This window comes from Castor canadensis, chromosome 17 (assembly GCF_047511655.1).
Source record: "Castor canadensis chromosome 17, mCasCan1.hap1v2, whole genome shotgun sequence".
Lineage (NCBI taxonomy): Eukaryota > Metazoa > Chordata > Mammalia > Rodentia > Castoridae > Castor > Castor canadensis.
The window spans coordinates 68,801,331-68,814,142 of record NC_133402.1 but is presented as its reverse complement, the minus strand read 5'-3'; the positions used below and the strand labels follow the sequence as shown (position 1 = coordinate 68,814,142).

The window sequence follows — 12,812 nt, the reverse complement described above, 5'->3', positions numbered from 1 at the left end:
TTATTCTCACCTAGAATTTCAACAAGAAAGAATAACTCCACATTCAATGGACTGTTGCACAGCCAACAGAAATGACACACACAGGGCAAAGGAGTGTCACAAGCACTTCCTAAAAATGTCCAAGTGACAGAGGTACCACCTTCATCCCTGGGAACACATGGGTTAAAGCCGTAATGAAATGCATTGTACACCCAGCAAAGACACATGACGTCAAGCATTGGTTACAACTGCAACCCTCATACAGAAATCAGAAAAATCTTCAAAGCCTCATCTTTCCCCCAAATAAAGAGAAGGACATCTTGAACAGAAGCTAGAGTGGCAGTAAGCATGCAAACAGGGGACAGTACGAGTGTCTGTGCTGGCCGCCGCTCTGGGAGGAGCTGACCAGGAACCTCTATGGTCACAGGGCACCACACACAGGGTTAAAGTAGCCCCAGGTGGTCAGCATCCCTGGGCAGGGAGAAGCAGATACACATTGCTTTTGAAGAAAAATGTCCTCAAGCCAGACCACAAGGACTTCCACATATTAAGACCCAAGAAGTACAAATCACAACTTGAGATCACCAAGTATGCAAAGAGGCAAGCCACCAGGAGCGAAAAAGACCTCAAACAACATGCAAGTCACTCAGATATTAGAACTGTCAGACAGATACAAATTACACAATAAGTAGGTAACAAATAGTGCAAGAAATGAGTCTGGAACCACAAAAACCTGCCAGCAAGCAGTAAGAGACTGTCAGGAATAACCAGAAAGGGTCACAAGAAAACAGAACTTCCGAAGTGAAAAATAAATTTTGAGACTAAAAAAGTCAGTATTGGAGTTTAACAGATGAAACAGTTGAAGAGCGAACTGGACACGGAGCTGAAGAAATTATCCAGAATGCAGCACAGAGAGGAAGAAGCTGGGAAACCAGCAAGCTGAGAGACAGGGAGGATGGAAGACGCATCTATTCTGAACCTCGAAGAAGAGGGAAGAGGGAGCTGAGGAAAGAAAGTGACAGGATTTAGATACCAGTGTGCTGTCCAAATAAAATAGAATCCCAATGGAAGACGCACTGCAGTGAGACTGCAAAAGTGCCAAGAGTAAACGATTCCAAAACAGAGAAAAAGCTCACCATGAAGGAGAGTGGACACAGATTGCAGGAGGACACAGCCATTGCCAAGGACTCAGTTGTGCATCGCAGACACAGCTCTTTTTCAGGAATGAACATGAGATAAGGACATTTTCAGATAAAACTGGAGAATTTAGCACCAGGGACCTCCATTCTAGTAACTCCTAAAGGAGGAAAGTGATCATAGAATGAGGCTCTGAGAGCTGACACGGAATGGTAAGTCAATAAAATAGCAAATGTAGCCGGGCATCAGTGGCTCATGCCTGTAATCCCAGCTGCTCAGGAGGGAGAGATCAGGAGATTTGAAACCAGCCCAGGGACACAGTTTGAGGGATCCTATCTCAAAAAATCCATCACAAAAAAAAAAAAATGGGGGTGGAGTGGTTCAAGGTGTAGGCCCTGAGTTCAAATTCTGGTACCCAAACAAACAGACCCCAGCAAACACATTTGTAGATGTACATATAAACAGATAGCTGTGGGAAAACGTCTGAAGAGCCTGACAAGATTTAAAGTTTCCTAGGGTTCTTGGGACACCTGGAGGGAGAGAGAAGACATTACTTAGTTTAACCTTTGTTGTATTAAAAACGCAAGGTTAAAAGTTTCAAAGGAATGGTAAATGAGCAGGAATTAAGCATCCAAATCCAAGTTGATTAGAAGTATTTGGAAGAATAAAAGATACCTCCCTCCCCAGAACTGTTGTTTTGAAATTGGAAAAAGGAGAAAAAATGAGATTAATAAAATTTGTTAAAACAATTCCAAATGTATGTCAATAATTATAATGAATGTAAATGGAATAAACTTGCCAATTGAAGGACACAGTGCTACATGAAGTTTATGATACAGCTAAAATGTAAGGAGTGAGGCTGAAAAGTTTGGGGAGAGAAAAGCTGCTTTAATGTTTGATAAAATAGATTTTAAGATAAAAAGTTCTATAAAGAGGGAAACTCAACAATAAAAGCTGAATTCATCGGAAGGAAAACACAGTTTAGAATACAGCACATTGAGAATGTAGCAAAATAAAAGTTTATTTCTATTTTTTCTTTCTTTTTTTGGTGAGACTGGGGTTTGAACTCAGGGCTTTGCACTTGCAAAGCAGGCTCTCTACCACTTGAGCCACACCTCCAGTCCATTTTGCTCTGTTTATTTTGGGCATGGGGGGTCTCCGGAACTATTTGTGCAGGCTGGGCCCGAACAATGATCTTCCCAATCTCAGCCTCCTAAATAGCTAGGATTACAGGTGTGAGCCACAAGCACCAGGCATATTTCTATTTTTCTACTTAGCCTCAAAGTATAACAAGCAAAAATTCATAGATCTCAGGATAAATGGGTAAATCCAGAATTATAGAAATTCCTTTTCTTTACTGTAAAAATCTTAAATAAATCAAGAAGTGCATACATTCAAATGATGACATTTGTATTAACTTTGGGGCCGTGGGTGATTTTCTCTTGTTTTCTAAATTTTCCTGATGTTCATCTGTGGGCTGGTAGAGTGACTCAAGTGGTAGAGCACCTGCCTAGCAAGTGCAAGGCCCTGAATTCAAACCCCAGTACCACCAAAGAAAAAGAAAAATAAAGAGTCCTACTTGATATTCGTTTGTTCCAACAAATGAAGTATGGTGTGAAGACTGCAGATAACGCAGGGTTTGGGTAGGCTGAATTAATAATGGTTTTATAATTGGGTAATTATCTGTATAGCTTTAGTCTCTATTTATCAAGTTGAGTACACGCTAACTTCTTGCTAAAATGTCACGTGATTTATGTGACACTACTTGAGTTATACATTGTGGTTAGCCACACAGTTGGTTACTCAGTACGAATGAAAACGTTTGGAAAGAACACACAGTAACCCATTCCAACTCAAATATGCTGCTGACTGCCAACAGCCCTCTCCTGGATATCTCCACCCACCACAGCCACAACTTAAAGACCCAAGTTGAGAATTCTTTGTCTCATCTCAGAACTCCTTTGGACCAAACCTATATTGTTATACCCAAAACTCCTATTCGAGCCCTACAGGCACTTGTTGAAATGTGTGGTAAGTTGGACGAGCCAGGAAGAGAACATTGTATACAAATGAAAACTGCTACCAAGCCAGGTCTAGAGAAAATAAGATAGGATGCCTTTACTCTAGTACTAAACACAGTAAGGGACCTTCCGAATGCGTAACCCAGAAGTCTAACTCGAGGAGCTCAGTTCCTCTAACACACTCAGTATGTCTCACAGTTATTTCAGTTTTGCTGTATGCAATTCTGCAAAAAATAATACCATGTTGGAAAAGTAAAACTCATCAAAATGCAGTTATGTTTTCAAAATATGAGAAACTGACAGGAAGTCTAAAGTCCTAGGAACCTTTTTCCTCAATGGATGTGTTTCAGAATCTTTGAGATTCGAACTTCCAAAATGTTCAGTTCTGGTAATCCTTTCCTTGTTTAAAGCCAGCAGTAAAAGAACACAGAATAAGAGAGTGGGGTGCAGATATTTTCAGCCCTGTGCTCCAACAAGACAGAGTGTAGAAATAAAACCTGAGAAACTCGGAGCCGCAACTTAAACTCAATTTCAATTTGAGTTACTGCTTTTTCTTTTCTACATTTTCTTCTTCCATGCCTGAGTTTTTGGATGGTTACACATATAAAGGAAGAGCACAGATCCTAAGGACGCACGTGAAGAATTCTCACCCAGTGAGCACGCCCGAGTTACCAGCACGGTAGCCACCGCTGACTTTGAAGATTTAAGGTGACCAGAAGGGGACAAGTCAGAGCTGTAGAGATGACGAGTGAGTGCAGTGAACTCAGGAGGGAGGCACCCTTACAGCAACCAACCAGTCCTGGCTCCCATTGTGTGGGCAGGCGCTCTGTGGCACTTCTGTGTCACTTTGGAACGTGAGGAATACATTGTATCAATGTACTCCTGGTCGCCCTGGTCGCCTCCTGCACTGCTTTTCTCCCTGCCTGGCCCAGCGTTTTACAGCAACAGCAGGAAACACGCAAGCTCAGAACCAGCCAGGAGGTTTAGCAATGTCTTTATAATTCTCCTCAAAATGTGACCCTCCATGACAACTTTAGAGCATCAACTTTTCAACGTTTTGTCACTTTCTTTCCCTTCACTGGCAGGTCCTTTTGAACTTAAAATTGAAGCCACTGTGGGCTGCCAACTAATTCCAAGTCTAATCCCAGCGCCTAGAGGATCCCGAGGACCTCACGCCTTCGCCACATCTGCGTCCTGAGTGTGCTTTCCCCCTGCAGAAGACAAATGCGACTATGTCGCTCCAGCCGCCCTGGCCCCCAGCTCTATCCTTTGTGCTGTCGGCGGCGTGTGACACATCGGTCACTTTCCCGGGTACCAGCGCTCCACACGCTGTTTTGTTCGCAATTTACCAGCAATGCAGCCACACACACTGGGGGGCTCTGCCGGGCACAGAATCTTCAGGATGCCAGGCCGCTGGTACCCGAGTGGCGACAATGACAGGTCTGCCGAGCCCAGCGCCTTTCCTGAGGCCCCGGTCGCCTGCAGTGATTTCAGGCCGGGCTTCCAGGTCGGGGACCGGGTGGCGCTGGGGTTGGCTGCGCGGCCGCTCCCACCACAAAGAGGCCAGGGCGCTGCGCATCCCGTCTCCACGGCAACCGTGCAACCCGAGCCGGCGGCCCCGGGTCCCCGCGCCGCACGTGGCGGCGCCGCCGGCCGGATCCCTCCGCGCCCCCCTCCGGGACCCTCGCGCCGCGGAGGGATCGCACGCACGCGCGCGCGCACGGCCGCCGGGGGCGCGCGGGGAGCCCGGAGCCGCCCTGCCCGCGCCGCCCGTCCGTCCGTCCTCCCGGCCGCGGGTCCGTCTGCCCTCCCGGCCGCGCCTCCCGCGCCCTCGGCCGCGAGGGGGCCCCGCGCTGCGCCGGGCGGTGGCAGGCGCGTCCCCCGGCGGCCGCGTCCCCGGCGCAGCCCGCGGGCGGGGGGCGGTCGGTCCTGCGCAGAGCCGCCTCCTCCCCGCCCCCGCCCCGCCCCGCGCCGCCCCGCGCCGCCCCGCGCCGCCGCCGCGCTGCTGCTGCTGCCGCCGTCCGCGCTGCAGTGCGAAGGGGCGAAGATGGCCGGCTGGCAGAGCTACGTGGACAACCTCATGTGCGACGGCTGCTGCCAGGAGGCCGCCATTGTCGGCTACTGCGACGCCAAATACGTCTGGGCGGCCACGGCCGGGGGCGTCTTCCAGAGCATCACGGTGAGCGCCGGCGGGGCCGGGCCGGGCTGCGGGGCCGGCAGGTGTCGCGGCGGCGCCGGGGATGCGCGGGCGGCCGGGCCGCTGACCGGCGGGGCGGGGGCGGCGCCGCATCGCGGCCCGGGCCGGGGGAGGGGCGCGCACTGCGGGGCTGGGCCGGGGTCCGGTCCCCGAGTCCCCTGCAGGGAATGGGAGGGGGGAGGAACGGGCCGGGGTTCTGTCCCCGTGTCCCCGGGAATGGGGGGCGGGGAATGGACCGGTACCGGGGTCCCGTCCCCGTGTCTCCTGCAGGGCCTGGGAGTGTGTGTGGGGAAGGAACTGGGCGGTACCGGGGCTGGGCCTGGGTCCCGTCCCCGTGTCCCCGGGAATGGGGGGGTGGGAAACGGGCCGGTACCGGAGTTGGGCCGGGGTTCTGTCCCCTTGTCCCCTGCAAGTCCAGGGAGGAGCGGGGGCTGAGCCGGGGTTCTGTCCCCGTGTCCCCCTGCAGGCCCCGGGGAGCCGCGTTGGCTTCGCTCGGCCCGGGGTGGAAGCGGACCGGTACCGGGATTTCGGCCCGGAATGGAGGCGGGCTGGGGTCCTGTCCCGTGTCCCCTCCACCCCCACCCCGGCCCGGGAGGCGGCGGCCGGCGCCGGTGGCTTTGCGTGGGTGGCCGCTGTCCCGGCCTCGGGCTGGCGAGAAACGTACGCGGACAGCGGAGGTGGATTCGTGAATCCCGGCCCCGGCCCCGGCCCCGGCTCCATAGGATTTTTTAATTCTCCAAGATGGCGAACTGCCATTGATTCTCCATGAAGGAGCTTCCTCGGGACCCCGCCATCCCCAGTTACGCAACAGCTCGCGGAGGGGCGGCTTCGGGGGCTCTCGGAGCCGGCGAGGACGGCGACAGTCGCCCCTCCGGGCGTCCCGCGGCAGGGACCGCGGCCGGTGGCTTTGACTTGGCTGCCACATGTCTGGGGACCGTTTGTCACCAGGTCTCCAGCGCTGCTTTTTGTCTTGCGGTGGCTGCCCAGTTCCCTTGTCCCTTAGCCCCCGCTCCCTCCCATCAGGACCCAGACCCAGGTCCCCGTCCCGGTGCTAATGGACCCTTCACTGCTGGGCTCGGTGCGAGATGCGCCCGCGTAGACCCGGCCGGCGCGGGGACGGGGGCGCACGCAGCCTTGGCAGCGGGCCGCGAACTCGGTTCCCGCAGCCTTTGTGTGCAGTCCCCGCGCCTGGCCGCCAAGGCCGGGGTGCTGGAAATGGCTGGGCCTGCTATGACTCTGCAGTTCTGATGGGGGCGACGCCTTCCCTGGATTGGGCGCAGCCTGCTTTCTGGCTGGCGGCTACCTCAGTTTCTTTCCATCTCCCTCCATTTTCTCTGATCGTCACCGCTGCCTGCTGCGGTGCTGCCTTGCAGCCGCCCGCTGGCTGATGGCTGAGGTGGGGGAAGGGAGGTGGAGAGGGAGACACGGACTGGAAACACGCCGGGGTCCAGGGATTGGCATTCACACTGACCGGCAGGGGTATTTCAAGTGACACAGCTGAGCACTTCTGGAGACTTTGGGGCGACTTTGCACTCGATGCCCTGTGACCGAGTGTCACAGGAGCTGCTGGAGAGTTTGAGGCCGTCCTGCACCACTTGACTTGATGGACTTCTGACAAAGTCAAGTGTGTGTGGCGTCCACTGCCAAGTGTTTGCTTCGGGCTGGTTTTGGTTTAGCCGGCCGCGCGGGCAGGGCGCAGTGGTCAGGAGTGGTGATCCTTCAGTTCAGAGAGGCTCTGCGCCTCTAGCCTGAGCCCAGCACCTTTCTGCCACGTCCAGCCATGCAGGAATTAACCACAACTTCTTCTTTCTCTTTTCTGGGGACAGCCAGTAGAAATAGATATGATTGTAGGAAAAGACCGGGAAGGTTTCTTCACCAATGGTTTGACTCTCGGTGCGAAGAAGTGCTCGGTGATAAGAGATAGCCTGTACGTAGACGGGGACTGCACGATGGACATCCGCACCAAGAGCCAAGGCGGAGAGCCCACCTACAACGTGGCCGTGGGCAGGGCCGGCAGAGGTGAGCGGGCTCCCGGGGAAGCTGCACGCCAGTGACAGCGCGGTGCGCAGTTGAACGATGTGGCCATTAAGTGGTTTTTGTGACATGCCTAGCACTGGGGGGGAGCCCTGCCTTAGTTACCCACTCTGCAGGAGTGTCCACAGGCGGCCTTGTATCACTGGCAAACTTAACGAGAAAAGCCACCTCTCAAACTGCTGGTCCCATCAGATGATGGCCCTGTGGTGTAGGATTGCTAACGGTGCCAGTCCTTTGCTTTTGTTTATTTTACCCCTGCTGAGTCTTTACTTTGGGGTCTTTTTCCTTTCTTGTGAGATTTTAATCGTTCAGTGTTGATCAGAAGGAAGAAAAATCACCATAGGTTCCCTTTTCTGTTGGAAACATTGCTAGGGAAGGGAGCGAAGTTAGATGAGGGCTTTGGAGTAACAGTTTTTCAAAGTGTGTCAGAGATGATTATTTGAAGGTGGAGATTATCTCAGTTACATGCTTGGCCCAGAAATTTCAGTGTCTCCAGACTTAGCCCCAAAATTTTGGTTTCAACCTAATGGAAATTTTTACTGCAGAGTAAGTGAAGTCTTTCTACTTTGTTAAAGGAAACTTGACGTTTGGGTTTATTATAACATGTAATTGATTTACACATACATGCAAGTGTGTCACCTATATAAATATTTTTAAAGAAGGCTCTGAAGTCTCACTTCAGCAGAGCTGGCCATGTGATTTTAAGAGCAGCTGCACCATGTGAGGGACAGGAAGCTGCACTGAGCAGTCACTTGTCCTACAGAGGACTGTCTTGCAGGCCACTGTCCCCGAGGTGGCCGTCCTAGAGGCCTCTTCCTGTTGAAGAGAGGCTGCACCTGTGCTGGTATGAGTTGTTTACGAATGCCCACAGGAACACGACTCAACACGGTAGACTCAACACGGTAGACGGACCTCTGAGAGAGCTAAGCTGCTGTCAGAGGGACATACGCTAAGGAGCCCACGCGCTACCGCTGACATCTAGTGGCCGTGATATAAAATGTGACATGCACCTGTGCAGATGCGAGCGTAGACCTTTGGATTCCATCCTGGAAAAAGCAGGCGGTAGAAATGGTAACCGTTTCAGGATCTTAGACTTAGCGAGCGCTCGGGAGGACATCGGTCTGCATGAGACTTAGGGCCTTTCATGTGGCCTTCCCGAGTGGCGTGGAAAGTGCTGTTTAGACATGTGGACTCACATGTACCGTCCTATACCTGTCTGGCATGTTAAATGTGAGGAGAATTTTTAAATGAAAAGTTACCCACATTTTTAAAGCTTGCATTTCTGGGATAAGTAATAGGAATGTGTGCTGTCGACTAGGCTGTGCCACCCTAAGATGGAAGGTGGACGTCACTCTCCCTGGCTAGCGTAGAGAGGCGTGGAGAACTCGCAGCGGTGGTCTCTCTTGCCTGGGGTATCACTGTTTCAAAGCCCTGTCTCCATGCTCGCTTCAGAGCTCGACAGTTCGTGGCAAAGTAACGTCATGTGAACGTACTAGTCGGGGTTCTGTCTGCTAAACTTATGTGCCTTTCTTGATTAACCCTCCTTTTGAAACACTTTTCTTCTTTTTCTTTCAGTCTTGGTCTTTGTAATGGGAAAAGAAGGGGTCCATGGAGGCGGATTGAATAAGAAGGCGTACTCAATGGCAAAGTACTTAAGAGACTCTGGGTTCTAGCTGCAGGCAGAGCGCTCAGTGTTAGGGAGAGATTGCCCTTAAACTTTCCGAGCTGTAAGCCTAAGTCTTAATTCTGGAAATTTTATTAGCAATGCAGGGTGATGGGGTGTGAACCTGTGTCTCCTTTGTATCCCTCTGTTGGTGGGGAAAGGTGTCTTTCTTTCTGCCCCCCCTTAAATAATTCTGTTCACTTTTGTTTTGTTTCCTTGTGTGCTCCAGCATTGGTAGTAGTCATGGGAAAGGAAGGTGTCCACGGAGGCACACTTAACCAGAAAGCGTACGAACTCGCTTTGTACCTGAGGAGGTCTGATGTGTAAGCAGCCTCTCCCCATCCACCTAGCAGCTGTCTTCATCATCACCCCAGTTATGGTCACAGGCTACCAGACTAGGTGGTAGCTGGGTTTTCTTGGCCTGTTTTCTCAATGTCATGATTCCCATTTGCCAGTGGATCGTATGTACGTTAACCACTGTCTGTAACCAGCCCTTACCTGGCAACATAAGTGCAGCACAATGACGACTTGCATGATACCTTGATTGGGGGGAGGGGCATGCCAAGTTGGGCATCACTTTGTCTTAGCAATTAATGGGCTATCGATTACTAAAATAAGTTAATCTTAAGCAAGGTGCCGGTTGTACAATCTCATTTGATCAGCGTTTCAGCACTTTGAGGTTTACTGGCTCGTGAGTCTTCCTTTTCTAGTGCATGGTTGGGAGAAGTGCACGCATCTTCCTCGCCTCCTCCGCACCCCTCCCTTCGCACAGAGGTATTTATTTGCTTTGCTTCACCCTCCTGTGCAGTGCCTGGTTGATTTAGCCAGTTACCACCCCTTTGTTGGTGAGCTGTCGGGAGCGGCAGTCCTTGGCTGCTAGCCTCGTGGTTGCACTTGAGACACTTTCTTGTGGTGTCTCCAGGACATCCGAAGAGTGCAGCTGCAGCACCAGAGCAGAAGGCACTTCCTCCCATGACCTTGCAGCCACACGGCGATCCCCGGGGCATCCCACCACTGCAGTAGCTCAGAGTTTCGTCCGTCTCTGCTTCGCACACCAGCTCTACTCTTTAGTAACTGTAAAGGCTGCCACTATGGACGTTAGGTCTCCCAAGAGGACCATCTGGAGTTCGTCCAGTCGCTCTTCATAGGACCGACTTTTATTTGCAGCTTAGGTTTTTCTATGAAGTTGCATTATTGTGGACTTGGCTGTCTTGTGATGAGTTTTTTTCGTATGTATTCTGTGCCATACTATTGTTCAAATGAACTGTTGCTATTGTGAGATGGATTTTAACCGACCTATCAAGGGTTTCTTCCGAATGGCACTACTTTAGGGACGTTCTAGTAACTGCTTCTGTTGTTGGGCCTTGTGGGTGATGTACAGATGTACAAACACATCTCGTTGCTGATCTGTCCATTTCTTTCCCTGCACTTTGTTACATCTGGGATACAGTCTAAGTCATCTGATTTAATATGCATTTAAAAAAATGCCATAACTATTAAACACCTTGTTTACAGACAGATGAAATAAATTTATTCCAACCAAGTGCTCTACAGACTCCTGTCGTTTGTGTAAGTTGCTGTCTTACTGTTGCAGTTGGATGTTTTTGAGACAGGATCTTGGCCTGTACATAGCCCAGGACAGCCTCAAGGTCACGATCCTCCTGCTTCAGTCTCCCACTCATGCCCAGCTGAAGCTGAGTTTTGACCTAATGAGAATATAGACAGTAGGCCAGGGTCTGTTGCAGGCATAAAATTAAGTACGTAGAAATTTCTTTTTCGTAGGCTTTGGTCTATCAAAAGCAGCTTCTAGTCATTTTTGCTCACCTTCAGGCCTATGTGAGGAAAGCTGACTTACCTGTTGGTCTCTAGATGTGAAATGTAGGCTGGAAGAAGCCCTGGGACCCAGCAGGGTTTCTGGGAGATCAGCAGTGACAGGCTCTGCTGGTGAAGCCAGCCAGCTGGACTGTCCACACCAGGGCAGAAGGCCTTGCTTGGGCAGCCTTTAAGGGAATCAGGTGCTGTGCATTTGGGTTAAAAGGCTGACCATGCTAAGCCTGGGGTCTCCTAAGTTCCCCACACGTGTTAAATTTAGCAGATAGGAATTCAGAACTATCAAACCAACTTAGAGCCATGGGTGCTCAGAAGTGAGTGTGTGTGGCAGGGGGATGATGGAGGGGGGATGAAGGAGATGAGGGGGAGTGGGGGGCACATGTAAGCACATACGTAAATGTCACAACGAATTCCTCCTGTACAATTACTACACACTAATGAACAATGTTTAAAAAGAGTGGAAGTGGACCTCCCACCCTGGAGACAGAAGTGCCGTAGCCAGGAAATCCCCTTCAGAAACAGACACCAGGTCGCTCTGATCTTAAGTGGCCTGCACACCGCCCTTGAGAAGGGACGCCAGGGATAGAAATTTCTCTTTTCCAAATTAAAATAGACCATACGTAACTGCTTTTTTCTTTTTTCCAGGCATTACTTCTGGATGGGCTTGGGGCTGCTTTGGAATATGGACATCCTAGAAACTGGGACAGTAAAAACCTGGTATCAGCTTCTTGTCCTGTTAAAGTACCCATTAAGGACAAAAGGTTGGGCAAACAGATTTTTGTGACTAAGCTGTGATAAATTTTGCAGTGATGCTCCTTTGCACGTTAGTGTGATGAACGCTCAGGTAGCAATCCTGCGGTGACCACAGTGTCACAGCTTCAGTGAACAAACCTGTAAGTTGTGAGGGGCAAGCATGCTGAGGAGTGGGCAGACGAGTTGGTGGGCGAGGGGCTGTGCCACTCGAACAGAGAAAGGACATGTCTGCCCTGTGCTCTCTAGGGAAGTGCGGCACACACCACACCACAGTGTCCACCACACCAGTGTCCACCACACGGCTGTACTTAGCATACCCAGGCTTGGAACACTTCGGCAGGGTTCTGCATTGGAGGTGTGGGCTGAGTAAGTTGTCTCACATCAATTGGGCAAAACAGTCATTGAATGACACGAGAAAACGCTCCCCGGTGCACGTCATGTGGTACACATGGGTGTCCAGGTGGTGTATTATGTACATCTAGGTTTCCTTATTGCTTCTGAAGGTAACATAGCCACGTAAGTTTACCTCAGGGCTAAGTTTCTGGTAGAGTCTATTTTGATTTCCAGTATTTTATATGTTGCTCTTAGAAAAATTTTAAATTAGGCTTTTAAAATAAAAAGTGGATTTTAATTTTGCTTAGTGTACTATTCAAAAGATTAATAATTATACACAGTGAAATTATCGATGTCTTCAAGTGAGTGTTAGCGAGTTCCAGTAGTAACCAGTGCTACTGAAAGACACTTCATAATTTTTTTTTTTTTTTTTTTGCTGTGCTAGGATTTGAACACAACACTTGTGAGGGAGGCACTCTACCATTTGAGCCACACCTCCAGCCCTTCATAAATTCTTTTACAACTAATCATTTGGATAGTAATTTTTGATCCAGAAAAACTCCTAACTTAACATCTGAACTGTGGACTGAGAGCTAAAAAGAGTAAACATCTTAATTCATAGCTATACATTATAGTGTCTTAACTTTTTTGTTCATCTAAAAAATAGGCATAACCTTTTTTTTTTTTTGTGGTACTGGGGTTTGAACTTGGGGCCTCATACTTGCTAGGCAAGGGCTCTACCACTTGAGCCAGTCCACCAGCAGGTATGACTTTTTAAAAAAAAAGTTTTGTCAGGCAGTGAACTCAGTGTTTTTGTAACTTTACACCTTACTGTAGGTTACATGAAATGCAAATGACTAAGGAG

The 12,812-nt window shown here is 50.3% G+C and overlaps 1 protein-coding gene across 2 annotated transcripts; it reads left to right on the top strand.

Annotated features, from left to right (window-relative positions):
- Positions 1 to 5,106: 5,106 nt before the first annotated feature.
- Positions 5,107 to 10,577, top strand: Pfn2 (profilin 2). Of its 2 annotated transcripts, none has more exons than XM_020156339.2 (3): positions 5,107 to 5,316; positions 7,161 to 7,353; positions 9,261 to 10,577. In XM_020156339.2, exons 1-3 carry the CDS (start codon positions 5,185 to 5,187, stop codon positions 9,356 to 9,358), a joined length of 423 nt encoding a protein of 140 aa, XP_020011928.1. In that variant the 5' UTR covers positions 5,107 to 5,184; the 3' UTR covers positions 9,359 to 10,577. The 2 variants fall into 2 exon arrangements, with proteins under 2 accessions (XP_020011928.1, XP_020011926.1); XM_020156337.2 differs by having other exon boundaries at positions 5,112 to 5,316; positions 8,944 to 10,577.
- Positions 10,578 to 12,812: the final 2,235 nt, after the last annotated feature.

Coding starts and splice junctions, on each gene's coding strand:
- Pfn2 (XM_020156339.2), top strand. CDS start 5,185: ATGGCCGGCTGGCAGAGCTACGTGGACAACCTCATGTGCGACGGCTGC. Junction 5,317..7,160: donor GCGTCTTCCAGAGCATCACG/GTGAGCGCCGGC, acceptor TTCTGGGGACAG/CCAGTAGAAATAGATATGAT. Junction 7,354..9,260: donor CGTGGGCAGGGCCGGCAGAG/GTGAGCGGGCTC, acceptor TGTGTGCTCCAG/CATTGGTAGTAGTCATGGGA.